Source organism: Euphorbia lathyris, chromosome 8, assembly GCF_963576675.1.
Source record: "Euphorbia lathyris chromosome 8, ddEupLath1.1, whole genome shotgun sequence".
Taxonomy (NCBI): Eukaryota; Viridiplantae; Streptophyta; class Magnoliopsida; order Malpighiales; family Euphorbiaceae; genus Euphorbia; species Euphorbia lathyris.
The window spans coordinates 5,119,440-5,147,359 of NC_088917.1; the positions used below are offsets into that span (position 1 = coordinate 5,119,440).

General features: G+C 35.3%; 3 protein-coding genes across 6 annotated transcripts; 1 reads left to right on the top strand and 2 right to left on the bottom strand.

The window, feature by feature from the left end:
• Nucleotides 1-710: 710 nt before the first annotated feature.
• On the bottom strand, nucleotides 711-10,907 carry LOC136202449 (protein KAKU4). Of its 2 annotated transcripts, none has more exons than XM_065993076.1 (13): nucleotides 10,580-10,907; nucleotides 10,046-10,119; nucleotides 9,450-9,544; nucleotides 9,172-9,284; nucleotides 8,948-9,054; nucleotides 8,319-8,495; nucleotides 7,507-7,687; nucleotides 7,286-7,365; nucleotides 3,767-3,803; nucleotides 3,594-3,675; nucleotides 3,427-3,491; nucleotides 2,206-2,299; nucleotides 711-1,390 (listed from the first exon to the last, which is right to left on the bottom strand). In XM_065993076.1, exons 1-13 carry the CDS (start codon nucleotides 10,833-10,835, stop codon nucleotides 1,006-1,008), a joined length of 1,746 nt encoding a protein of 581 aa, XP_065849148.1. In that variant the 5' UTR covers nucleotides 10,836-10,907; the 3' UTR covers nucleotides 711-1,005. The 2 variants fall into 2 exon arrangements, with proteins under 2 accessions (XP_065849148.1, XP_065849147.1); XM_065993075.1 differs by having other exon boundaries at nucleotides 8,948-9,084.
• A 5,043-nt stretch (nucleotides 10,908-15,950) lies between these two features.
• Nucleotides 15,951-19,543, top strand: LOC136203361 (cytoplasmic 60S subunit biogenesis factor REI1 homolog 1). The gene is made up of 5 exons (XM_065994485.1): nucleotides 15,951-16,263; nucleotides 17,667-18,239; nucleotides 18,346-18,515; nucleotides 18,682-18,900; nucleotides 19,057-19,543. Exons 1-5 carry the CDS (start codon nucleotides 16,159-16,161, stop codon nucleotides 19,214-19,216), a joined length of 1,227 nt encoding a protein of 408 aa, XP_065850557.1. The 5' UTR covers nucleotides 15,951-16,158; the 3' UTR covers nucleotides 19,217-19,543.
• A 1,908-nt stretch (nucleotides 19,544-21,451) lies between these two features.
• Nucleotides 21,452-26,765, bottom strand: LOC136202616 (uncharacterized). 3 transcript variants are annotated; one of them, XM_065993348.1, is made up of 4 exons: nucleotides 26,582-26,765; nucleotides 22,826-23,897; nucleotides 21,866-21,902; nucleotides 21,452-21,737 (listed from the first exon to the last, which is right to left on the bottom strand). In XM_065993348.1, exons 2-3 carry the CDS (start codon nucleotides 23,722-23,724, stop codon nucleotides 21,866-21,868), a joined length of 936 nt encoding a protein of 311 aa, XP_065849420.1. In that variant the 5' UTR covers nucleotides 23,725-23,897; nucleotides 26,582-26,765; the 3' UTR covers nucleotides 21,452-21,737. The 3 variants fall into 3 exon arrangements, with proteins under 3 accessions (XP_065849420.1, XP_065849418.1, XP_065849417.1); XM_065993346.1 differs by lacking the exon at nucleotides 21,866-21,902 and having other exon boundaries at nucleotides 22,826-23,744; XM_065993345.1 differs by lacking the exon at nucleotides 21,866-21,902.
• Nucleotides 26,766-27,920: the final 1,155 nt, after the last annotated feature.

Here is a 27,920-nt window from a genome sequence, read left to right on the forward strand (position 1 = left end):
TTAATTTTAATTATAGTTTAATTCAATTTTTGGTTTTTTATTATATTCTAATATATTTCTTAATTAATCTGCTATTTTATTATTATTGTTTCACAAAATATTTGGAATATGAAAATGTATTAAAATTCCTAAAAAGTACAAATCATTGAATTTTGTAAAAATAAATAAATAATTCATCTTTAGTTAAAATTCTATAAAACAAAGTAGTCAATTATTTTTAAAATTAATTTAATTTGAATTATCATTAAAAATATATATTAAATTATATAAAAGTTTCATACCCCGTGCATTGCACGGGTTTTCCACTAGTATATATTAAAATTTGTAATTTATTTTTTTTTATCAAAACCTAATTTTTTAACTATTAGTTCAAAGGTCAAAGCTTTCTTATGTCATTTTTTTGATAGAATAAATCTTATGTAAATTGTGATGATAAACTAGCAATAATTAATGAAAGAAAAATTTAAACAATAAAATATATATAATAAAAAATTAATAAAATATATATAGTAATTAAAAAATAATCGAAACTATTTGAGGCTTTCAACCTGAACCTAAAGAAACTCAGGCTCCAGGTCGAGTCGATCCCGAACTCAAGTCGAATCCTATCGAACTGAGCTTTGAAGACCCGAACTTGAATAGTTTACGAACTACTAAAGCTCGTTAACACCCCTAATCAGAGTACATAAATATAATTTACCCAAAAATAATAATGCCAAAAAAAAAGAATAGGTGCAATTTCAAAACAGCTTACACAATATAGTACAAGTAGCTCAGCTAAGCAATTTCTTGATCCCAACATCATCACCTACAATAAATCTCATGAAAACCTAAACACGTAAAAGGCGGCTTTCCGGTTAACACTGAACTCGCTGAATCACCCTCCGTAGTTGCTGTCCTAGTACTACCTTCTTTCTTCTCTCTAAACTAATCCATGGTCAATTTACAAGTCTGCTACAATACAATTACATTACAATACAATACAAATACATGACGGGCTAGATATTACTTAATCTGTCCCTTTCCTTTCCTTGCATATCGTCGTCTCCCTCCTCCTCCTCGTTGTTGCTTCTCCATCGCCACCGCATCATCGTTGTTGTTGTCGTTGTTCTTCCCCGCCTTGCGTTTCAAATTCAGAGGTAATATCTCCTCATCCTGTGATACTTCTTCATGTTGCATACTAGAACTGGTTTGAGAAACCGTGGCTTCCACGCTGTTGTTGTTGTTGTTGTCGTCGTTTACAATTGGAAACTCCATGTCGGATTCATTTAAGAGCTCGTGGGTTTCATCAACAGGAACAGTTGTGTTCTTGTTGTCGTGTTCCGAGACATGTTTGTTATGCTCGCTCGATAGCTTAGATTTCTCTTCTCCTTCCTGTTCTGCGTGCAAACTGGCAGCAGAAATGGGTGTAAAAACAAAGTATAAACAAGGGTTAGCAAAAAAAGCTGTTCCCTGTAACTTCGGTGTCATTATACCCGTGGTTCCCCAACTATTAGAAAAATGGAATCAAAATGCTATAAATCTTAATTTTTTTTTACGAGAAAGCTGTTCCGTCTATGTTGCAAGAGAACTCCTCTTTAGTAGCGTTTCCGTGTTTCGTGTCCGTTTCAGGAACGGAAAAACTCTCGAAAACCAGTACGACACGTTCCCAGACACATTTCTGTAAATATTGGAACTAGGAAACACGTTTATGGTTTATGATACCGTTTCCACTGGCAAACACAAGTCAATTCCAATTTCCGACTATGATTCTAGCTAATTGAAACTTCCTCTTTCACTGTATCACCTGCAGATTCATTATATTGTTATACTTTTAACATTTCTAAATGTCTATTTTTTAGATATCTATACGTTTCCCCCACGTTTCCATTTCCTATTATAATGTCCAGAAATCAGCAAATACATTCGCCGGAGATAATACATAGATGACATGTCATTAAACTCTCGCCACGTGGAGAACAATTTCTTTTTGTCTTTCGCATGACATGGCATCTCTGGCGAATGTGCTTGCTGGTTTTTTATTAAAAGGGCCATGGGTGAAAACAAAGTTATACAACAATAGCTCTCTCGTTAAGGATTTAAGATTTATGACACTTCTGACCCGAATCTAATAGTTGGAGGACAATAGAAGTAATTAACTCGTATAAACAAATATAAATCTGGGTAATTGAAATGTGATACAGAAAGATTCAGCTTCTGTTTTACCTTGATCCCAGAGAAGAGAAACCGTTAGCAGCAACTGCTCCATCCACTACAGTAACTTCTACCAACGTAGAAAAATTTATTTCTTGTGATCTATCTGTAAAATGCAGAAGTGATAAAGATGAGGTTTGAACAAGGGTAGCACAACAAAAAAGAATTATGCAGGCTGAAAATCGGGTAAGATACAATTGTCATTGAAGTACAGGATATGTTTCACAAAGGCCAGTTTGATTCCAATGAAGTCACTCCGCCAATTTGTGTACAAAAACCTACTGAAACAATGACATGGTACAGAAGACAGTTAACTATACGTCATCTAAACGTCATGCTAGACTTTTTATGGTTAACGTGGTAGCCACATAGCACATCCTAAACTACGAAAGAAATTAAAAAAACACATTTTGTCCGACATGACGCTTAGTTGGTATATTGTCAACTATCTTCTAAGCCACGTCAAAATTCCGATGATTCTGTATACGCAAATTTACTAGAATGACTTTACTAAAATCAAATGCAAAGTTAAGTAATTTCATTGAAAGAAAATGAAGTTCAATGACCTTTGTAAAACAGACCTAGGGTTGCAACAGGAGCGGGGAGTCCCCATCCCCATAGGGGATTCGCCCCGTCCCCATTAACTTTCTCATGGGGTGGGGATGGGGGAAAATAAATCCCCAGGGGCGGGGGCAGGGACCTCTCTCCCACCTCATGGACATCCCCATCCCCACCCCCACCATGTCCCCACGGGTATTCCCTGTGGTATTCTTAAAAATATATATTTTATAGCCTTTGCATATATATATATATATATATATTATTGAACTTATAATTACTTATTTTGTAGCCTAGAAGTGGATGACCCGAATCATGAAGAATTGAGCATTGGGAGAAAAAAAGACAGTAATTGAATTAGTATTTGAGTAATTGGGAATGGGGATGGCCACGGGGATTGGGAGGGGGACAATTTTTTCCCCATTTCATCAACTGGGACAGGGATGTGGATTCCCCATCTAGACGGGGATGGGGATGGGGATGGGGGGAGTATTCCCCATCCCCACCCCGCCCATTTGCAACCCTAAACAGACCCCAAACTTCAGTGACGGTCAGTGCAATTTACCCCCCCAAAATCACGTAGCGGAACAAAACATGAAACTCCCATAAATCCATAATACTGTAATTCAATAGGTTTTTAGGCTGTTAACTAGGCCATCATGTTTAAAATCTAACCTTGAGTATCTTCTCCCACAGCACCACCAGCATCCTTGGGGCCATCAGCACCAGCAGTATTACCACTATAACATAAGGAGATAACTTCACAATCAAAAAAAATGGCACTATAAACTTCCCACACTTACACATAAATGGAAAGAAAAGACTTTCCAGGCGAATCTTACTTCTGTGATTCAGCCTTCATATCTTCAGAAGGCTGAAGTCTTTCTCTGTAGCTTAAACCCCCTTCTGAGCTACCCGGCAAGGCTAAATTAGACAGTTTAAACTAATGAGACAAAAAATTTATCTTAAGCTAAAATAAGAGGAAGAGAAAGTCACGGTAAATTGAAAAAAGCACCTTCAACTCCCTCGGTAATTCGGATAGCTATGAGATCCTTCATGAAAATATCAAAACAGTCATTAGCATCTGAAAGTTGCTATTGTAAATCATCAAGTATTGGTAAAGAGTATATAAAGAGAAATGCTATTAACCACGGGAAAAGTTTTTTTTCTTATTATTATTTTTTGGTTTCTAACTCCGCCTGTGAGGGTCACTTGGTGGCCTTTACAGCCGGTCCCATGCCCGGACAAAGGAGGAGGGTTGCGGTAGGTTTGTGGCGGCCAGCGTAAAACTTAGCCACATCTTATGACATGAACCATAATATAAATATCGTTGGGGCGTTCCCTACTCAGCGACGCGCTGCACTTCCTAGACCCGGGTGTAGTGATAAATGTGCAAGGGTTGCTAGGTCGTCGCCCCGAAGCGGCGCGCCACCCCAGGACCCGGGGGTGGTGTCAAATATGCAAGGGTTGCGGGTAAATAAGCTAGTCCACGGTAATGGTAGGGGTAGGGGTAAGGGTAGTAGGTTACGCTTTGGGACATGGAACATAGGTTCTTTGACAGGAAGATTAGCTGAAATTGTAGATGTTATGAAGAGGAGGAGAATAAATATATTATGCCTACAAGAAACCAAGTGGGTTGGAGCCAAGGCTAGAGAGATAGCTCCTTGGGGTTATAAGCTTTGGTACTCAGGAAAGGATAAGGTTAGAAATGGAGTAGGTATTCTTATTGATAGGGAGTATATTGATGATGTAGTAGCGGTGTCTAGGAAGAGCGATAGAATTATGAGTGTTAAGCTAGTGATAGGGGATGAGGTTGTGAATGTCATTAGTGCATATGCGCCACAAATAGGATTAGATGTGTCTATAAGACAAGCTTTTTGGGATGACTTAGAGGAAGTGGTGCAACAGGTTCCTAGGGATGAAAAAATGGTACTAGGGGGTGATCTCAATGGACACGTGGGTTCTAGGCGAGATGGGTTTGAGAGTGTTCATGGAGGGTATGGTTTTGGAGATAAGAATGAAGCAGGAAATGATATTTTGGAATTCGCATCAGCCTATGACTTGAGTATCATGAACACATGGTTTATGAAGAGAACATCCCACTTAGTGACTTATCGGAGTGGCGGTAATGCGAGCCAAATTGACTTCTTCTTAGTAAGGAGTGCTTGGAGAAAGAGTTATATTGATTGTAAGGTGATCCCTGGTGAGAGTACGACAACCCAACATAGAGTAGTGGTGCTAGATTTTCGAAGTAGGAAATGTATAAGAAAACAAACACCTCAAGTAGAGACTAAGATTAAGTGGTGGAAATTGCAAGGGGAGAATCAACAAAAATTTGTGGATGAGATGACCAAAAAAGATATTTGGACTTGCAATATGGATTCAGATATAGATTCGATATGGAATAAGATGGAGCAGAGTGTAAGGGAAGTAGCGAAGGAAGTTCTAGGGGAATCTAAAGGTAGCATGCCACTGGGTAAGGACACATCTTGGTGGACAAAAGAAGTACGACAAGCAGTAAAGAGTAAGAGAGAATCCTATAAACTATTGGGGAAATGTAGGAGTGACGAGAACTACGAAAAATACAAAGAGGCTAAAAGGGAAGTAAAGAAGGTCATACGAGATGCTAGAGCAAAGGTGAATCGGGATCTGTATACAAGATTGGATACGAAAGAAGGGGAAAGAGACATATATAGAATTGCTCGGATGAGAGATAGGAAGACGCGAGATCTCGGAAAAGTTAAATGTGTGAAGGATGTGGACCAGAAAGTCCTAGTTGGAGATAAGGATATCAAGGAACGATGGAGGTCCTATTTTGATGACTTATTTAATGGAGATCGCCAACAAGATGTTGGAGATATAAGTATCCATCACGATATGATAAATCACGAATGTCTGCGGAGAATTCAAAAGGGTGAAGTCAAAATGGCATTAAGTAAGATGAAGTTGAAGAAAGCAGTAGGACCTGATGGCATCCCTATTGAGATTTGGAGATGTTTGGGAGAAAGAGGAATCGAATGGTTGACGACGTTCTTCAACAAAATTTGGAGAAACAATAAGATGCCATCAGAATGGAGGAAAAGTACCTTAATCCCTTTGTATAAGAACAAAGGCGATGTCCAAGATTGTGCCAACTATCGGGGAATCAAATTAATGAGTCACACTATGAAACTTTGGGAGCGAGTGATCGAACAAAGGCTAAGGAGGACGGTGAAGATCTCGGAAAACCAGTTTGGCTTTATGCCGGGAAGATCAACTATGGAAGCCATCCATCTAATGAGACAATTAATGGAGCACTATCGAAATAAGAAGAAAGACTTGCATATGGTTTTCATTGACTTGGAGAAAGCATATGATAAGGTACCAAGGGAAGGCATTTCGCGGAAATATATTGACATCATAAAGGACATGTATGAGGGAGTATGCACGAGTGTACGTACTAGCGTTGGGAAGACTGAAGAGTTTCCTATTACGATTGGAGTGCATCAAGGTTCCGCACTAAGCCCATTTCTTTTTGCCATCGTTATGGATGAACTAACAAGTTCACTTCAAGGTGGTATACCATGGTGCATGCTGTTTGCAGATGATATCGTGTTGGTTGATGAGACGAAAGAAGGAGTGGAGAGGAAGTTGGAACTATGGAGACAAACTCTAGAATCTAGAGGCTTTAAGTTGAGTCGAAGTAAGACAGAATATTTGGAGTGTAAGTTTAGCGGCCGTAGGAGTAGGGAGGCAGGGACAATCACCCTAGATGGGAGAGTTGTTCAGGCCTCGGATTGCTTCCGGTATTTAGGATCTATTATCCAAACGGATGGAGAAGTAGATGGAGATGTTGCTCATAGGATTAAAGCTGGTTGGTCGAAGTGGAAGAGTGCTACGGGTTTCCTTTGTGATCCCGGCATGCCTAATAGATTGAAGGGAAAATTCTACCGGACGGCAATTAGACCAGCATTGTTATATGGTACGGAGTGTTGGGCAGTGAAACACTGCCACATCCATAAGATGTCGGTGGCGGAGATGCGTATGTTGAGATGGATGTGTGGTCATACGAGAAAGGACCGGGTGCGTAATGAAATAATTAGGACAAAAGTAGGGGTCACATCTATTGAGAATAAAATGAGAGAAAACCGACTAAGGTGGTTTGGCCATGTGAGACGTAGAGCGCTTGATGCGCCGGTTAGGAGAACCGAAGAGTGGCAAAGGGATGTAGTGGTGAGGGGTAGGGGAAGACCTAAGCAAACTTGGAGGAGGGTGATCGAGAGTGATATGAGTTTACTGGGAATTGAGGAAAATATGGTAGTGGATAGGACGGATTGGAGGGAGCGAATCTGTGTCGCTGACACGACTTGACTTTCACGGTTTTATATGATGGTTCATGTTAGCCGACCCCGAATCATTTCGGGACTAAGACTTTGTTGTTGTTGTTGTTGTTGTATTATTTTTTGGTTTCTACAAGTTAATAACAACAAAACTAGAAAGATCAGAACAATATTAATAAACTCTAGAATGATTTCTAATCCCACCACCCAGGTACCTGACTTTGTTGTGAAATTGAAGCGGCTGGATCAGGTGGAGAAGCTTGATTCAGCAATCTATCCTGTGGTATCTGCGGAACTGAAAAGGCACAAAATTGTGGAACTAATCAAGCTAGTTTTCGTCAAAGACAAGCATGCGAGTTAGCTACAAGCAGATATTCCTCTGCCCTCAAAGGTGTGATGATTAATTGTGTGAAGTTGTGCATTTTATTTTTCATACCAGATTCTGCTTTATCAGCGACTAATGATATAGGGCTCCTTTTATTATCTGAAGCTAACGTAGAAAACTCAGTTATCAACAATGGTCGTCGCCTTAACATATCCTCAGTCGCCTTAGATCTCACTTTTCGTATTTCCTCTGTGATATTCCAAGTACCGGCAGACGGGAAATCCGTAATCAGCTGCAGGTACAATTAATTTTACCATATAAAACACAATATGCTGAGTTAGCATGATGTAAGACATGTGAAAGTGAAACTAATTAAAAGATGAAGAAAACATGAGCTCCCACTTGTTTTAATTTAATTTTTTCTTTTTCATGTTCCGTCTATGCTACATCACATATTAATACCAACCCAGCATCTCTTCTGAGATGCTTGCTAGATTTCTTTCCAACAACTTCAATATGTTGCTCACAATGTTTTCCCCAAAACTAACCTATATCAAGGTAGCAGTCAATGCTATTCCAGAACACTAAACATTTTCTACAAAGAACAAAAGTATTCTGTTTTGATCCAAATATAGCTAACAAGTAACAACTGATTTGCATTCCATTATCCTTCAAAAATTGTGATCCAGAAAAATCTAGAATGATAAGCATTCACATTATTGTTGAAGAACACCCTTAAGACAATCAATTTTTAGATCAAAATGCAAGTCCAAGACAACAAAAAGATGTAACTGAAAAACTGTGTCCATATGAAATATATGAAGGAAAAAACCTATGATTATGTCAATGCATAAAAAAGTACACGCCTGATATATATATATATATATATATATATAGAGAGAGAGAGAGAGAGAGAGAGAGACCTTGGACGCGGAAACAGAGTTGCTGCTATGTAAATAAGGTGTATCTTCCTTAAAAAGCTGAGTTCCCATGAGCGGTGGAGATGTCAACTGAATGTGGGATGGTGATGCCCAAGGGGGCCTCTCTCTCATGTATGATTTAGCCAAATCTACAGGGGACCCAATTTCTCCTTCTACACCCTGCAATGAAAAATGTCAATTATGAGATGCAGATAGCATTAGACTTGTCCAAGTATTATCTAGAACATTGTCCAAACTATTTAATGTGCACCAAGTAGCTTATAGTAATAGTAAAACAATGTTGGATTATAACACTTGTGTTTAGTTTTTCATCAAGGTACAGGTACAACTTTTTAAGAAATAAAATTCTAGAACAATCTACAAGGAAAAAAGAATAATTCCCGCTTCCAATACATCTTCTTCATCATATACTATGGACCACAGAAAATATAGAGGATTGGGATGCTAAGATACATGACATGACATAATTTCTAGTGAATATACATGTGAGCAAGGGTAAGATATATCTGTAAAAAATACAGAGGATTGGACCACCGAAAATCCAACTATTTTAGAAGTGATAAACTGTACGGTTCAAATCAAACTCAGATATTGGAGAAAAGATTACTAACATGCAGAGAAACAGCAGTGTTCAAGGAGCAGGTTCCATATTCCAATTGTGGTTTTGAATTTGAGCCAAGTTTCTTTTGTTCGACCCATTTTTTAGCCTCCGTGACAGCTGTACCCCGGAGATCAGGCATATCAACATCTGAAAAGAGTACAGGATAGAAAATGGTATTTGGCAGAAAGTTTTAATGTCTTTCTTGTTTTTTAAAAGTTTCTGAAGAAACAATACCACTGCCAAAAGCCCTGGTGCATATATTACTTAGTCTCCCATCTATGCCTCCACTGACATGTGGATCTACAACTCTCGACTTGATGATATAAGTTAGTCTATCGCATTCTTCCCTGTTCACATATGAGCTCTAATTTAGTATATAGCACTTAAACCATAGACAATGTATCTGCCAAGCTTGTAAACCATGACAACTATTTGCAATACATGTTTCAAACTTGAACTCAAACTAAAAAGTTTGTATAAGTGTCCATCTAAAATTAGGACTTGCTAATTACCTTGAGAAGGTTTCCTGCATAAGAAGACGTTCAATTGCACGCTTCGTCTCACTCTTCCACTCTATAGCTTGGGGATCTTTTCCCGAGGAGTCAAACTAATTAAAGCACAAATAAAAGTTATATGTCTAGTAAAACTGGAAGTAATGAATAATATCGATTTCAATTAATTAACTAAGGACACCCATAATACGTGATAATAAACCACAACGAAGCAGCAAAAGATTTATTTTTGCAGTTTCAATGATGCTCTAAGTAATTCATGAATATGACGACTTCAATATGCCGCACCTTACTAATATGATTATATGGAAAATAATATTGTTTGTAGACACAATGCCATGCAAAGAACTTTGCATTCAATCTACTTGTCAGTAATTTCCATTTCTTCAGGAACAAGGTAGCATATAAATTTGTGCCAATAATGCATAAAGCTTTCAGTTGCACTTTTATGGTTTTACTGTCAAGACCCTATCTATATATGATGCTAGCCCACAATGCCAAAAATTTATAACTCACTGATGTTAATTATATCATTCACAACTAAAAGGACAGCCACGCCCAGAACAATAAACGTGCAAAACTGCTTCAAGAACTACCTTCTCCAATTTGTTAGCATCTTGAGTAGAAACACCAGTATCATCATCGACATAGGCATCACCTGAATCATCCTCTACAAAAATTAAAACAAAGAAATAACATCATGTGAGACAAAAGCCTACAAATCCGATAGCCTTGGACTTTTTAATGATGGCACGGCTATAGGACACAAGACGCAAATAGTATTGATTACTGTACAAACATCAAGCAATCCAATGGCTCTTCGATACTACTTCTAACTTAATACTTTAGCTGGAACTGCTGAGAATAGAAAAAAATGAATCTCTAGACCTATTCAGTTCACAAATCTAGAAGCAAAATTGGGGTTAGCGTCCATTATACGCATAACCCGCCAACTAGCACAAGTTTATCGATTCTCAATTCAAATGCCAATAAAAACAACTGGAAAAGTTCATTTCTGCATTCAATTAAGCGTGAATTTGCAGAAAACTTCTGCAGCGAAAAGTTCACAACAGCCATTTTCAAGTTAAATTCTTCATATGAAAATTGTTTTGAAATTCATGAAAGCGTACCTGAAGTGAAATCGTCATCCGAAGAAGAAGAGGAGGAAGAAGATTCGGAGAGGAAGGTAGAAAAAAGTTTACCAGCGCCGGTAGCAATCATACGAGTAGGAGATATAATGAGTTTAGACAACCAATTAGGGTTTTGAGGAGAGGAATTGGGCAGCAAATGAGAAGGCCGGTCGTAGGGAGTCCTCGGAGCTGCGGTTCGCCTGGCACGGAGTATTTTTCCGCCGGATCGGAGATCGGCGGCTTTTTGAGACACCATGCTGGCGAGTTGAGGAAGAAAAGGTTCAGAAATTTATTCGGTGCTGTGTTGGATTTGATCCGTTGGAGGTTTGTAGCGGTTATTTTATGTTATTGATGAGAAGCAGCCTGTTCTTTTTAAAGTATATGACGTGGCTTTATTTTATTGGTGCACATTTCTGGGGAAAAATCAATTATAATTCCTTTTTCCAATTTATCTGTATTTATTTATTTTGGACTTACATCATTTGCAACTTGTCTAAACAAAATTGACTGTTACTCCAAACTTTCAAAATGTCCCGGTAGTTTTCTAAACATGCATAAAATGTTTAGTTAGCTCACTAAATTTATATAAAACATAATCAATCAATCACTCGTTTATTAAAAAAAAAAAGTTTGGACGTGCTTTAAAATGTATTAAAAAAGAAGTTATTACTTATTCAATTATACAACTTTTTCTTCTCTAATATTAAAATCACATACTCTAACTTTAGTCGTTTTATTTTTTAAGATACGTGCAATATTAACTTACTTTTTTTACAACCGAGTATAATTGATTATATTTTACGCAATTCAAAAGACTAACTGAACATTTTATGTAAGTTCAATGAGCTATCAAAATATTTTAAAAGTTTAGGGATCAGTCAAACTTTTTGGACAAGTTCAGAGGACAAAGGGATTATTAAGCCTTTATTTTACTACTAATTTCTGCTATAATTTATTTTTTACTTTTTTATTTATTTTTGTTTTTTGAAAAAACTTTTTTGGATAAGGTGCAAAAAAAACCACTTAACATTGACAGTCATTAACAATTTTACCCATAGCTTATAAAATGATGCAATTTTATCCCTAACGTTGGTATCAATAGCAACTTTATCCTTAACGTTGGTAAGTTAGACTAATTTCAAATATCATTATAAAATACAGATATTTTACTACTTATTCTGCACCAGTTACATATTGGTTAGTTCTACAAAAAAAATTAATATTTTTTTATTTATTAATAGAATAAGAGATTACTATTTTTAAATTCGATGAAATATTTAAAATTTTCTATCCAACTCGTACAAAATATAGTATAATTTTATAATTTTATATTTTGATTTTTTCACGTATATTAATGTGTTTGTGATTTGTTCCTAATAAGTAATAAAATGAGGTACATGTAAAGCATAGATAAAATTTGTTATTGAGAAGACATTTTAATGAATTATTTCTCAAATTGACCTAATTTGCCAACGTTATGGGTAAAGTTGCTTCTGACCGCCAATGTTAAAAGTAAAATTACTCATAGTTATTAACGTTAGACGTATCCTAACTTTTTTTAAAATTTATATTTAAGAAAATTATTTAATATGATTTATTTTAATTTATATCTTGAGAAAGTTATTTAATATGATTTATGAATAATACTTTAAATCATTTACATTCTTTTCTTTTCAATTTTGTACTTTTTTTTTTCCAAGTGGATAGTCAGGAGACATTCTATTCCAAAATTATTTCATATCAATTATATAATACTTTGGAGCCTGTTTTCAAAATAAAATTATTACAAATGTTTAAATAAAGTTTTTTCTTTTACAAAAAAAAAAAGAGAATTATTAAAAAAAAACGATTACATCAACTTCACCTATACATGTCACAAATGGAAGAGCTGACTCCCAAAAAGACGGATTAGAGTTTTTATATTAAGTACCGGATCTTTCATATTACTCGGAAGATCCCCTATTTATATTTGGACACGTGTATTGTAGTCCCACGTAATATTTAAAATAGTGAGATCTCTTATAATATGTGTGGATCCATGTTACACGTGTCAAAATATGTATGGGAAGTCTTCCATTTGACATTGAAAACCGGGTGCTTCTAATAATTTGCCGACAGATTAGGGCTAGAAAACGAGCCTTTAGTTAACACATCAGTGACCATATTGGTCTACCTTTTAACATGCGAAACACAAACATCTTAACACTCAACTGCAATAGCTTTGCAGCCATGAATCATTGTCCCAAAAGCAGACACATCCCGAGCATTATTCTTAAAGGTGCTCACTACTTGCTTAGCATCCATTTCGACCATCATAGTCCCTAAATTGGTGCTTTTTATCCGTCTAAAGACCTCCTTCAAGCACATTGCTTCTCAAGATTATCAAACTCAGACCGGCTCGACCAGTTCAACCGGATTAAACCGGACCCGATAGGTATTACAGTCCGGAAGTGGTTATTTTATTACACGTATAACGCCGTTTGAAAACCGGTGACTCGATCGGTTGAACCCACCACTCGAAAACCTGAGCACGATGTTTGAACTATAATGTTTTTTTTTAAAAAAAAAAATCAAAATCCAGTCAAGAAAAAATTAACTTGAGTGAATAATTAATTAAGTATTTTACTAATTTAGTATTTTTATCTTAAACTTAGATATTTTGTTTTTATATTACCAGCTTATTATTATGTTCGTACTTTATTTAATTTATATTTTGTTGCTAAAAAAATATTGTTATAATTATTAGTATAATTTATTGTGATATTATTAACATTTTAGTTTTACATTCTTATTATATTTAAACGTTAAATAAAATTAAAATTATTATTTTTCAGGATTATTTGAACCCCAATTCAATCTCAGTTTAACCCTGATTGAACCTTAAACTCTTAATTCTCTGACTCTTCCGGTTTTCTGATCGATCCGGTTTTAATAACCATGTTGCTTCTGCCATTGCCACCGACCATCTCGCCCACACCCACCAAGACCAGCAGACCACCCTTTTTCCCTGTGAGTTACAACAAACACACCAAAAACCAACCTTCCTACAACTGGAGAATATACATGATTTGTTGAAATTTATAGCTTGTCCAGAAGCTTCTTCATAATGGTTTAAGATATCAGAGATGACTTCAGCTTCATCCACAGAAGCACCGAAGAAAGAGAAAGCTATCATCCACGAAGAACAAATGAGACATAGACGAAGATCTATGGTGAATCCTACAACTGATGATTAGGTTGTCAGTCTCAGACTTATATAGTAACTTCGAAAGTACTTCTGTACACAGAATAAATAGGTAAGGGGACAGTGGGTTCCCTTGCCTTAGCCCTCCACCATAAGAGATAGGGCCCACCAAACATGGTATTTGACCTTCATGACACAGAGCTTTATCCAGTCAACCCATTTCAGATGGAATCCCATGCGCTTTAGTACCGAAACAACTATGTAAGTTCAGTAACCAATAATGTATTTAACCCGACTAAATTGATATCATTTTATAGGGTTAAATGCACTATTTGTCACTGCACTTACATAGCTATCTTAAAATGGCCACTCAACTTCAATTTGTATCGATAAAATCACTCAACTTTGAGTTTTGTCTCAATTAGGTCACTGTGATGGTTTCAGTGATTAAAAAAAATCAAAATGATAACATAAAGTGATACGTTAATACGAGACAACTCATATTTTTAACCGAAATAACACATGACATCCACATATGCGCCACCCGACTATCACATGTCGATTATTTTTATGAAAAAAAACTATAATTTAATTTTTTTCATAAAAATACCCGACATGTGGCTGGTTACATTTCGTTTCGGTCAGAGATTTGACTTAACTCATGTTGATGTGTCACCCATGTTATTATTTCGATGCGTTTTAACCGGGGTGACCTAATTGAGACAAAACTCAAAGTTGAGTGATTTTATTAAGACAAATTGAAGTTTAGTGACCATTTTGAACCAACTATATAAGTTCAGTGACTAATGATGCATTTAACTCCATTTTATATATAAGTGGATTGCTATACGTCGCCCCTATTTTACTTACCGTCGCCTCCTGTTTGACATTTTTGCCATTTTCATTTTTCATTCAAAAAAGTGAAATTCTCTCAACCCCGAAGAACAAAACGAAGAAAAATCATGCCTCCAAAACAAGGAAAAATACTTGAACATCTAAGTTTCGTATTTACCAATAATCTAAAATTTAACAAATTTAACTTGAAACGAATTTTATTTTTTTCGTTGAATTTGCTCTAAACGGGTAGCCCATACGGTCCGATCCATGGACCGGTGGTATGAACTACCCATTTTTCCCTAGGAAAAAACGGGTAGGCTACCTGTTTTCCTTTAGGGAAAATGAGTTTATTTATTTATTTTTTTTAATTATAATAAATATTAAAAATTGATTGGACGCTTCAATTAAATTTATCTATACGTTTTTTCTATCCAATCAATACATAATTTATCAATAATTAAATTTACGTTCTAAAAGATAAATAAATATAAATTAACAAATAAAAATTAATTGCACACGTTAATACGTGTTTTTTATTTACCAAATAAAAATTAATTGGACACTTCAATACGTATTTTTTATTTCCAATCAATAATTTATCTATACGTTTTTTCTATCAAATCAATACATAATTTATCTATAATTAATATTTATTATAATTAAAATAAATAAATAAATAAACCCGTTTTCTCTAAAGAAAAACGGGTAGGCTACCCGTTTTAACCTAGGTAAAAACGAGTAGCCTACCCATTTTTCCTAGGTAAAAACGGGTAGGCTACCCGTTTTTACCTAGGTTAAAACGGGTAGCCTACCCGTTTTTACCTAGGAAAAACGGGTAGTTCATACTACCGGTCCATGGACCGGACCGTATGGGCTACCCGTTTAGAGCAAATTCAACGAAAAAAAATTCGTTTTAAGTTAAATTCGTTAAATTTCAGATTATTGGTAAATACGAAACTTAGATGTTCAAGTATTTTTCCTTGTTTTGGATTGTTTTGGAGGCATGAGTTTTCTTCGTTTTGTTCTTCGGGGTTGAGAGAATTTCACTTTTTTGAATGAAAATTGAAAAGTGCAAAAATGTCAAACAGGAGGCGACGGTAAGTAAAATAGGGACGACGTATAGCAAAACCCTTTTATAAACCTTGAGACTAAAATGATGCTATTTTGTAAGTTTAACACAATAATCCTGACTTACCAAAATTTGAGACAACAAAGACGTTCTGAAACGATGGGCTTGGCCAAGGCCCAATGATTTACTTCGAAACTGAATGGGCCGAGATTTGAGACTGTATAATACAATGGGTCGGGTACCAAAACCAATAAACTAATCGGGTAACGCTGCAAATATCTTTGCATTTGCATTTACAGGCGTAGGCGCTTGCGCAATCGAGCTAGAGGTGAATCGTTACATCATATTTCATCAGTCATATATACGGCCGCCGTTCCACCACCTACGAGCCGTCGTCTGTTTAGGTTTCCTTTATATAATAACTCTCGGCGTCTCCGGTCTTTTAATTGAATCCAGAGAAAGGAAGAAGAAGAAGAAGAGGAATAAAAGATGCCTGGCCTTACTTGCAACGCTTGTAATAAAGAATTCGAGGACGATGCTGAACAGAAACTCCATTACAAGTCCGATTGGCATCGCTACAATCTTAAACGCAAGGTTTATTTTCTGCTTCTTTTTCACACTTCTGTTTTGCTCATTTCCGCGGAAATTCCTGCTTTTATTTTCCTTATTTATGTCGCTGATAAGGATTTGAGACGATGTTAGATCGTTTTGGACTTGTATCATTGAGTTTGAACCTAAAGCTTTAGCTCTCTCACCGGCGCTCTTTCGAAGAAGTTATTCTTATTGAGTTGTTTCTTGAATAAAATTGATGAAATAATTGCATTTTTGCTATTGTAATTTGAGATAAATGTTGAAACAAATAGATTAAGAATTTTTTTTTTTTTTACATTCTTATAATCGATTAGAAATACATTCATGCTTGTGTTGATTAGTTAATTTTGGTGGTTGGAAGGAATTAAAGAGTGCTATGTTGAGCCTGTAGGTGCTGTTTTCCATAATTATATTCTTTTTACATAGCTTTTGATTTTCAAGCTTGTTCGCCATCAACAATAGGTAAATGCCTTGATAAGTATGAATTGCTTGTAAATAAGAACTCATAGAAGTCTTAGTGCCCCTGCTTGGGTTTACTCATAGTGGAATTTAATGACTAGTTGCTTCATTCAAAGGAGTTAATCTTCACTGGACATTAGTTATTGTTCTTTTGATATCTGTTGTCCATATCTTTGTCAGTGAACAAGTTTAATAAAACTTTTAAATACAGATTTGATAATGTTGAGCCTGTAGGTACTGTTTTTTATAATTATATTCTTTTTACTTAGCTTTTGATTTCCAAGCTCTGTCGTCACTGGTCCTCTTTAGTTACAGAATTGTAATGAGGATGTTTCTAAGCAATTTGGCATAGTATTGTAATTTGGGAGTAGTGATAAGTATGAATTGCTTCTAAATAAGAACTAATAGAAGTCTAAGTGTTCTTGCTTGGGTTTTGCTCATACTGGAATATTATGACTAGTTGCTTCATTCAAAGGAGTTAATCTTCACTGGACATTAGTTATTAGAGGCATTATGTTGAGCCTGTAGGTGCTGTACTTAGCTTTTGATTTTCAAGCTTATTCGCCATCAACAATGGGTAAATGCCTTGCCTTATTGCTGTTGTCACTGTTCCTCTTTCATTAGAAAATTGTAATGAGGATAGTTTCCAAGCAAGTTGGCATAGAATTGTAATTTTGGGATTAATGATAAGTATGAATTGCTTGTGAATAAGAACTAATAGAAGTCTAAGTGCTCTTGCTTGGGTTTTGCTCTTACTGCAATTTTATGACTAATTGCTCCATTCAAATGAGTCTATCTTCACTGGACATTAGTTAGTGTCCTTTTGATATCTGATGTTGATATCTTTGTCAGTCAAGAGGTTTAATAAGAAGTCTCAGTATAGATTTGATAATGTTTACATTTTTAGTTCTTTCCTCTGATCATGTTTCCGGATAAAAATTTGCCAGATTGCTGGCGTCCCAGGGGTGACTGAAACATTATTCATGGCTAGACAGTCAGCACTTGCTCAGGAGAAGGAAATGGCGAATGAGACCCCTATGCTGTATAGTTGTGTTCTCTGCAGTAAGGGATATCGAAGTTCAAAAGCTCATGCTCAGCATCTTCAATCACGAAGCCACATTATGCGAGCTGCTCAAGGAACTCACCAAGATGAGGATAAGGCAGTAGTTAAACCACTTCCACGTCGTGCCATGACAAAGAGTATCCCACAAAGGGATGAAATGGATGAAGAAAGCGAAGATAGTGAGGATGAATGGGAAGAGGTTGATCCAGAGGAACAGTTAGTTGGTGAGGCCACAAAGTCATTGACCGAGTTGGATGTAAACGAGGCCAGTGAGGAAGATATGGATGAGGATGAAGACAATGACTTGTTGGATCCATCTTGCTGCTTTATGTGTGATAAAGAGCATCGTAATATAGAAAGTTGCATGGTTCACATGCACAAGCACCATGGATTCTTTATTCCTGATGTTGAGTATTTGAAGGACCCAAAAGGCCTTCTCACCTATCTTGGCCTTAAGGTAGATAGATTATATCATTATACTGTATTGTATCTTGCTGTGACATATGCTCGTTTGGTTCATTTTGCCAACATCGTTCACTTCTATCGACTGTTTCTTTCTCCAGGTGAAAAGGGATTTCTTGTGTTTGTACTGCAATTACAGATGTCATTCTTTTAACAGCCTAGAAGCAGTTAGGAAGCATATGGAAGCAAAAAGTCATTGCAAAGTACATTATGGTGATGACGATGATGAAGAGGAAGCTGAGTTAGAAGATTTCTATGATTATAGCAGCAGGTATGATGTTCCCATATTCTCCTATTTTTAGCACTATAATTTTGTAAGTGGTAGCGACGTGCATCTCGTACATTGAGATGATCTCCTGTCATTTAGGAACTATCTTCACTATTATTTGCAGATATATATGTTCGAAGTGACTGGATAACTTGTTTTTGTTGTGCAGTTATGTCGATGGAGATGGGAAACAGCTGATTACTGCAGGTGATATGGCCAATACTGTAGAACTCGGAAGTGCTGGTTCAGAGCTCATTATAACTACAAAATCCGACAAAAAAATATCATCCAGAACACTTGGTTCCAGAGAATTTTTGCGCTATTATCGACAGAAACCCCGTCCATCACCAGCAAATGCTGTTGCCATTAGTGCTTCCCTGGCTGCTAGGTTAGTTTCTAATCCTGCATTTCACATTAATAACGAATCACACAGATCACTCCATCTCTCCTTTGGAAGTTTTTGACTAGAAGTAGAAAGAATGAAAACGTGTATATACTTGAGATTAAGCTTCATATGGTCTTTGATCTGGATTGTATTATTCAGGTACAGGAGCATGGGGCTGGTGACAGTGCAGTCAAGAGAGCAGATGGTGAGGATGAAAGTGTTGAAGGAGATGAGACGTTCGGGTGTAGAGGCAATGCGCTCGAAAATGGGCATGAAGAGTAATGTTATTCGAAACCTTCCGAAGAATGTTCCATATTAGGGAGCTAGGGGAAGGTCATCATCTTGTTGATAAAGTGCTGATTATATTGTCCAATTTACGTGTAATATCGAGAAAGTTATTATAATCCGATGGAACCAACTCATCAAATTACTCGGGTTTCATCCGGATTATAATAAGCTTCTTGATTATATGCTTACATTGGACAATATTATTAAAATTGTTGGCTGTGAATTTTACATCAAACGCTACATTATGCTAATGAATCAAAATGTTTTGGATTCTTTTTTATGTGATATTTGTGTATTTAGTTTACCTTCTATAGAGATTATAAGAAATGAGAGCTTAAGCTTCTTTTTTTTAGGCTCATATTTTGGCTGTTCAGATTTGAATTGATTTCTGCTTTGGTAGTATATGATTGATTTTACATCTTGCAAACCTCTATAAAATCAGGATTAAGGTTATAATCGAGTTATGTTGAGCTTTGGTCTGTTTATGCTCGGCTTGTTAATTGACGAGCTCAAGTTCGAGTTCAGTATCTTGTTTGTGAGTTGCCAGTTGGTCGCGATTCTCGAGATTTGCTTACGAGCAGCTCGTTAATCTGTTCATGAATTGTATTTGAAATTTCTTTTGAACAAAGTTTGCTCACGGACATGTTTGTGTTGAGCACTACCCGTTTATAAATGGAGCCATACACGATTGAGATTTTCTCGAGCAGAATGAGAGGCTAGACTCAACTTGGTTCAAAAAAACTGATTGGTTTTCCTAATCATAATTATTTATATTAGGGTTAATACATTAGGAGCTCGTTTGGTTCGTGGAATAGAGGGGGAATAGAATAGTTATTCCTAAAGAATAGTTATTCTCACATTTGGTTCAATTTTTTTTGACGGAATAGTTATTCCATGATTCCTAACATTATATTTTTGCAATTTACATAATTACCCTCCATTAAATTCTCAATCTAGCCAATTTTTCAAATCCTACAAATTTTGGCAAATCCATAATTTATATCGTAAAAAAATGTGAAAAATGAAAAAATAGGAAAAACGTTAAAAAATGTAAAAATACGAAAAATATGAAACACGAAAAACGTGACAAAATACGAGAATATGAAAAAACACGCAAAAAACATGAAAACGTGAACAAACGTGAAAAACACAAAAACGCAAAAAAAAAGAGAGAGCAAACACACGAAAAAACACAACATGAAAATAAGAAAAATACAAACAAAACACGAAAAAAAATACGAAAAACATGAAAAAACGTGAATAACACGAAAAAGTAACAAAATGCAAAAAATAAAAAACACAAAAAAATGAAAAAGGGAAAAACCGAAAAACTAAACGTGAAAATGTAAACAAACATGAAAAACAAGAAAAATTGAAAAACATAAAAAACGTAAAAAAAAATGCCAAAAACACTAAAATGTGAAAAAACTTTTTTCTTGTTTTTAACATTAAATTTTTTTTTTCACATTATTTGTGCTTTTAATGTTTTCGTGTTTTTTTCTTTTTTCCATATTTTTCGTATTTTTCACTTTTTTTTCATGTTTTTAACATTTTTTTTCTTTTTCTATAAAAAAACATTTTTTTTACTTTTCGTGATTTTCGCATTTTTCCACTTTTTGTGTTTTCACGTTTTCGTGTTTTTAACAAATTTTCACGTTTTTCTGTTTTTCATATTTTTTTTAGGTTTTTAACGTTTTCGTGTTTTTCCACATCTTTTAACGTTTTTTGTGTTTTCGTGTTTTTTTACATTTTCTTATTTTCATGGGTTTTTTCTACATTCTTTTTTCATCTTTTTGCATTTTCACAGCTTTCCACATCTCTACATTTTTTTTTGCGTTTTACCGTTGCATGTTTAGTGTTTTCCACCTCTTTTTTCGTGTTTTTACAATTTTTCCATTTTTCATATTAGTGTTTTCCATCTCTATTCCATTCTGCGAACCAACATGAATCTGAACTTGCTTTAAAAAACTGATTGCTGCATGCAAATAAAAATCTAAGTTCGCTTTTCAGGTCAAATGCATTAAGCTTTTATAAAAAAGCGGCCCGGTGCACTATACGTCCCCGCTATATTACCATAAATCTCCGGTCATATAATATAAAAGTACTTTTTTATTCGTTATTAATCAAGAGTAATTTCCTAATGTCATAAACGGTACAATTGAGAGATTCGTGATGGTAAATTGAACTAATTTTAGACATCACCAAACATTCTAGATGATAATACCCTTCAATGTTGGATGCAAAACAACTATAAATACATTAGAAAGAAAAGCTATCTAAAATTCATGAAATAAATAATCTTTGCAGAGTCCTAAATTGGTACAAATTAACAGTGGCAAGTAAAATCATGTAGCCAAGTCAAAATACAAAATGAGGTCTAACCACAGAACTCTAAATAACAGTCTGTTACAAGGTCTGATTTTGTAATATTTCAAGACTACACAATTTCTCCAGCATCTCTCTATCTCTCACGTTCTTCCGATCATCATCCGTTCGATCACTTTCCGGTGAAAGACCGCCTACAAATGAAGCACTTTCCGGTGAAAGACCGCCTGCAAACGAAGCGATGAAAGAAGAGTAAAGTCAATAGATGAAAATCCAGAAGAGTAAAGTCAATAGATGAAAATCCACATTTCAGATTCAGACCGCAGTTAGTTAGTAGTATATAGTCAACACATACCTAATTCTCATAGAAGCGGGAACGCCGCCTTCGGGAACTGTCGAATACAGGAGGAAGAGGAGGTATAAATTACAAGGGAAGGTAAATATGACATGACTGGGAGAAATTTTACTGTACTCCAGGAGTAATACACCCTATTGATCAAAATAGTGCTGCATACCATTTCATAGGAGATGATTGTGTAAAAATATATATATTTACAATAGGCATTAATTGATTCGTTTAGTGTATTACTCCCGGAGTTTTCTAAAATTGTCCACGACCGGAAAGGTTGTTGAACTTCATTTTCTTTCAATAAAATGACCGAACTTCACATTTGATTTCAATAAAGTCATTCTGGTCGATTTTTGTATAAAAACTCACCAGAATGTAGACATGGCATGAGAGATAGTTGAGTATATGTCAACTAAGAGTCATGTCGGATAAGGATGTCAGTTATTTAATTATTATTTTGTTGTCTTAGGATGTGCCACGTGGCACACACGTTCCTGCCACATCAGCTATTAAAGTCAGACGACGCTTGGTTAGTATATGAATGTGTTGCACCAATGCGTTTTTTTACACAAATAGGCCGTAATTACTTTATTGAAAATCAAACGTGAAGTTCAATGATTTTATAGAAAGAAAATGAAGTTGACTCAAAGCTATTTAGCCCCTCGCCTATAAAAAAAATGTTTGCATTTGCCCCCTGACCTATTATTTTTTGACATTATCTCACACGATTTAACAAGTCTCCTTGCATACTTGCTAATTTCCCTCTAAATTGGACCAAATGTGATTTATAGGTTAAGGACCAAATGTGACTGATTGTTATACGTCAGAAGTCAATGTCACAAAACAATCGGTCAGGGGGAAAATGCAAATACCTTAGATAGGTCGGGAGCCAAATAATACTTTAAGCCAATGAAATTCAATAAATCAGAAAACAAATATGAAAACTTCAAATAAAGACTTATTGACCTGCGATGGCTAGAGTTGCCCCTGGATTGGCCATTTGTACTTGGAAACTCATCGTCAGTCTCATCTAATCTATACTCTGCAAATTCTACGGATGCCACAGAACCCTCGTCGGAATTTGAATTATCGTAGCTCAAACGGCGATTTCTCCGCCTCGTATCAGCCACTCTTGACCTTCTTCTATTTCTTGAGTTTCTGAAATTATCAAAAACCTGGTACAAGATGCAAGAAGTCCACCAGTTGCCTTCATCCCCTGGGAAGTCCTCGAACTCGTCTTCAGTTTCATCTTCCCCGTACTCAATCACATAGTCTCCGAGAACTACACCACGTGGAACTTCCGAATGTATAGTGCTTAAAACATCTATAATCTCTGAGGATTGCTGGAAATTCTCCCAATCAAGTTGACGAGCAGGGTCAACTTTCGATGGACGAGCATGGGGATGTTCTAGTTGAGCATGTTCACACAGTTCCACATATGTTCCTGCAAAACTACATTGTTGTTCCTCACAGTTACGTTTTTTGTCATTGAAATGTATGCGCGCCTTATCAACAACCACCCATCCAGTAACGTCGCCTCTACACAGGGGACAAGCGAGACTGCAATCACCCTTGACTACCATATGGTCGGTGTTTGTTGTTACAGTCACATCAGATGTTGAAGGCGATGGCATACCATTTGCAGTTTTGAAACGGTCTAAACAGTTGGAGTGCAAGTGATCTGTATCACAGAGAAACGGCCGACACCCTTTCCCATAAGACGAGCATTGAAGAAGTACACTGTTGTGAGGAATATCCAAGCATATAGGACATACCACTTCTTCCCAATTGGTCGTTAACTGAATATCTTCCAAGTTAAAACTACAGGCCTCGAGACCCCTTCGGTGATAAGATTCGAGTGCCATGATCAACCTTTCAGTTAAATCTAAGAGCACATTGCAATTATCATTTTTTCTTTCCCCAAAATCCAAGTATCAGATCAATGGCATGATAACGAATTAACAGAAGATAATAATCAGAGCTGTCACCTCAAACTAAATGAAACAAGTCCTTATCTCACATATCATACAAATACATACTGCAAAACCAAAACAGCAGTGGAAGTAGTCAAAAACAGCAACGAACATTAAGAAAAGGCGATAAGAATAACTTCCAACACATAGATTAAGATCCCGTCAATTATTATTTTTTTTCTTTCCCAAACAAAATATGAACTAGAGTTTAATCCAATTAACTTTACCACAGACTTGGAATATGATAAAGAATTTACAGTTTTGTGTCAAGCATAATGACAAATAGAATCCAGTAGTACATAATCGGGTACCTTCTAGCAATAAAGATTAAGCACCGAAACCGACCAAAACCGAAACCGACCAAACTCAATGGACTGATATCAGAGATTTACTGAACACGTGATTAATATTGATCTACATTTGAAAACATTACATCTTAGGAAACGAGTTTCCAAATTCAAACAGACGTGTTTCCAATTTTCTTAAATTACAAAAACATGACCTGTGACCTGAAACATTTCGTGTAAGTTTCCAAGAGTTTCATTACCCGAAATGTGAGATGCTTTAAAACCAAAGTTTTGGTGCAACATAGCCGGGTACCTTCTAGGTTGGAAGAGCAATCACAGCAAAAAAAGTCCATAGGCTATGTTCCACAGAAACAAAAATGGAAACGTCATTTCTTAAAAAAAAGCTAGGAAACGGAACGAAACGCGGAAACACTAATAAAGAAGAGTTTAATCTAAGTTTCGGTGCAACATAGCCAGGTACCTTCTAGGTTGGAAGAGCAATCACAGCAAAAATATTTGGAAGCGTTTCGTTTTCGTTTCCATTTCCGTTTACATGGATAATTATTCTCTAATTCTGAACTTTTTCGAAAGCTAGAAGAGAGATTAGAGTGTGCTCTGATTTTGATATTATTTACACATGAAAAGGTTCAATTTCTTGTTAACGAGAACAAATCAATATACAGTACTTAATCCAAGACTTAAACTAGATGGCACAAGTCCAAAACCAGAGCTCTTTCCATGATTGCCGGAAATTCTAGCAATAAATATTAAGCACCCGAACCGACCAAACTCAATGCCATGGTCAACGACTAAAATTAAGAAATCAACAACAATGAATGATATCAGAGATTTACTAACATGTGATTAATATCGGTCTACATTTGAAAACACATTACATCTTACGAAAAGAGTTTCCAGATTCTAACAAACAAGTTTCCAATATTCTTAAATTACAGAAACGTGACCTATGACCTGAAACATTTCGTGTAAAGTTTTGTTACCCGAAACATGAAACGTTTTAAAATCAAAGTTTCTAGCCGGCTACCTTCTAGGTTAGAAGAGTAATCACATCAAAATATTCCATAGGTAAATATTATCCAATTCTGAACATTTTCGAAAGCTATAAGAGAGATTGTGCTCTAATTTTGATACTATTTACACATGAAAAGGTTCAATTCTTTTTAACCAGAACAAATCAATATACAGCACTTAATCCAAGATTTAAACTAGATGAAACAACTCCAAAAGCAGAGCTCTTTGCATGATTCCTGACAATTCTAACAATAAAGATTAAGCTCACGAAACCGACCAAACTCAATGGTCAACAACTAAATTAAGAAATCAACAGCAATGAACTGATATCAGAGATTTACTGAACATGTGATTAATATCAATCTACATTTGAAAAGACATTACATCTTACGAAAAGAGTTTCCAAATTCTAACAAACGAGCTTCCAATATTCTTAAATTACCGTGACCTGTGACCTGAAACCTTTAGTGTAAATTTCCAAGGGTTTTGTTACCCGAAACATGAAACATTTTAAAATCAAAGTTTCTGTGCAACATAGCCGCCGGCTAACTTCTAGGTTAGAAGAGTAGTCACATCAAAATATTCCATATGTAAATATTATCCAATTCTAAACATTTTCGAAAGCTAGAAGAAAGATTGTGCTCTAATTTTGATACTATTTACACATGAAAAGGTTCAATTTCTTGTTAACCAGAACAAATCAATATACAGTACTTAATCCAAGACTTAAACTAGATGGCACAAGTCCAAAACCAGAGCTCTTTCCATGATTGCCGGAAATTCTAGCAATAAAGATTAAGCACCGAAAAAGACCAAACTCAATGGTCAACGACTAAATTAAGAAATCAACAGCAATGAACTGAAATCAGAGAAAATTCCATCAAAATTGGAAGTAGTAGGAGCAATATCTAGAAGGCACAATCATGATTTTGCAGAAAACATGACGAAACAAGAAAATCAGCAAAACTCCAGAAAGGAGTGCATAAAAGTAGCAGAATAGGATTAAGCACCGAAACCGACCAAACTCAATGGTCAACGACTAAATTACAAAATCAACAGCAATGAACTGAAATCAGAGAAAATTCCACCAAAATTAGAAGTACTGAGACAAACATTCAGAAGCGACAATCATGATTTTGCAGAAAAATACGACGAAACAAGAAAATCAACAAAAATCCAGAAAGGAGTGCATAATAGGATTAAGCACCGAAACCGACCAAACTCAATGGTCAACGACTAAATTACGAAATCAACAGCAATGAACTGAAATCAGAGAAAATTCCACCAAAATTAGAAGTACTGAGACAAACATTCAGAAGCGAGAATCATGATTTTGCAGAAAAATATGACGAAACAAGAAAATCAACAAAAAACCAGAAAGGAGTGCATAAAAGTAGCATAAAAGGATCGAAAAATTGAAAGTAACGCACCTGAGATACAAAATTAGAGTTGAAAAAGGAGAATCCAGGAAGGGAAAGAAGACCTAACAAGCTCGGTTGTAAAGTTGAGGTGATTGGGGGAATGGGGAAGGAAGTCACAGTTTCGAACAAGTAGGTATATTGCGTCTCTTTTTCTTCTCTTATGAGCGAATGTGGAAGGATCAAGTATGTCTTAAAAAATGGGAAAAGAGCAAATAAATAAATAAATAAATATATATATATATATAGATTCGGTGAAATACTTTGAAATTGTTTATAGCAGTAAATGTCAAGGGTATTTTTGCACTTTATCCATGTAAATCATTGTTTTAAAGTAGGGTGAGCATGGATATTGAAGATTTTTAAATCAGACTGAATATTTGAATACAAAAATTTAGAATTTGATTGAACTGTTGACTTTTTTTTAGAATCGAACTGAATTGTACTGTTGACTTAATTAGATATAATTCTGGAGATTTTCAAATTTCTAATACTAATGAGTAAATATGTTGGAGATTCTAAAACTGGACCAAATATCCGAAAGAAAAAGATCCAAAATCAGATTTACTCGTTTACTTTTTCTTTAAAACCGAACTGAATTGTACCATTAACTTTATTAGATACAATTCTAGAGATTTTCAAATTTCCGAATTGTACAGAACCGTATTCACCCCTAGTTTAAAGCACAATTATTTTTACTTTCTCTTTCGCTACGGTTTTTATTTTGAATTAGCTTAATAATCGATTATTTCGTAAAAAATATTGATTTAACCGAAATTTATATATAAATAAATAAATGTTTAATATATTAATTACCCTCAATTTGTTCAAAAAGGTTGATTGTCTTACTGAACTTTTAAAATATTCTGATAGTCCTCTTAATTTACTTAAAATATTCTGATAGCCCCTCAAAATCATTTTTAATATATTTTAATCTATTTTACAATTTTTTAATAACATTTTAAAATGTGTGCAACATACTTTTTTTTATATACAACTTATTTCATCGAGTGATTAATATAGTATGAGGATGTTATTAGGATATTTTAAAAGCTCCAAGTGAATCAAACTTTTTTTTTTGACATATTTTGAAGACACGTGATGTATTAAGCCATTAAAAATTATAATTTTATTTTATATTTAATAAAATATATTTGCTTTTGAAAACAACAAATCAATGTTCATCATGAATTCAAAACTTATAAAAAATACAATGTTTATTTTTTTTTATAAAAAATTGTATTTTAGACATTTAAATTAGAAATTTATATATTTCTGTTATTTGGTTGGTAATCAAATCAAACCAATTTTTTTCAATTTGATAATATTCGGTTCAGTTCGACTCAATTCC

What these genes read in the sequence shown, in the direction of transcription:
- LOC136202449 (XM_065993075.1), bottom strand. Translation starts at nt 10,835, where the DNA reads ATGGTGTCTCAAAAAGCCGCCGATCTCCGATCCGGCGGAAAAATACTC. An exon ending in ATGCAGGAAACCTTCTCAAG is followed by an intron (nt 9,285 to 9,449) that starts GTAATTAGCAAG and finishes ATATGTGAACAG; the next exon opens with GGAAGAATGCGATAGACTAA. An exon ending in CACCAGGGCTTTTGGCAGTG is followed by an intron (nt 9,085 to 9,171) that starts GTATTGTTTCTT and finishes TACTCTTTTCAG; the next exon opens with ATGTTGATATGCCTGATCTC.
- LOC136203361 (XM_065994485.1), top strand. Translation starts at nt 16,159, where the DNA reads ATGCCTGGCCTTACTTGCAACGCTTGTAATAAAGAATTCGAGGACGAT. An exon ending in GCTACAATCTTAAACGCAAG is followed by an intron (nt 16,264 to 17,666) that starts GTTTATTTTCTG and finishes AAAATTTGCCAG; the next exon opens with ATTGCTGGCGTCCCAGGGGT. An exon ending in TCACCTATCTTGGCCTTAAG is followed by an intron (nt 18,240 to 18,345) that starts GTAGATAGATTA and finishes TTCTTTCTCCAG; the next exon opens with GTGAAAAGGGATTTCTTGTG.
- LOC136202616 (XM_065993346.1), bottom strand. Translation starts at nt 23,724, where the DNA reads ATGGCACTCGAATCTTATCACCGAAGGGGTCTCGAGGCCTGTAGTTTT. An exon ending in GGCAACTCTAGCCATCGCAG is followed by an intron (nt 21,738 to 22,825) that starts GTCAATAAGTCT and finishes CTTCGTTTGCAG; the next exon opens with GCGGTCTTTCACCGGAAAGT.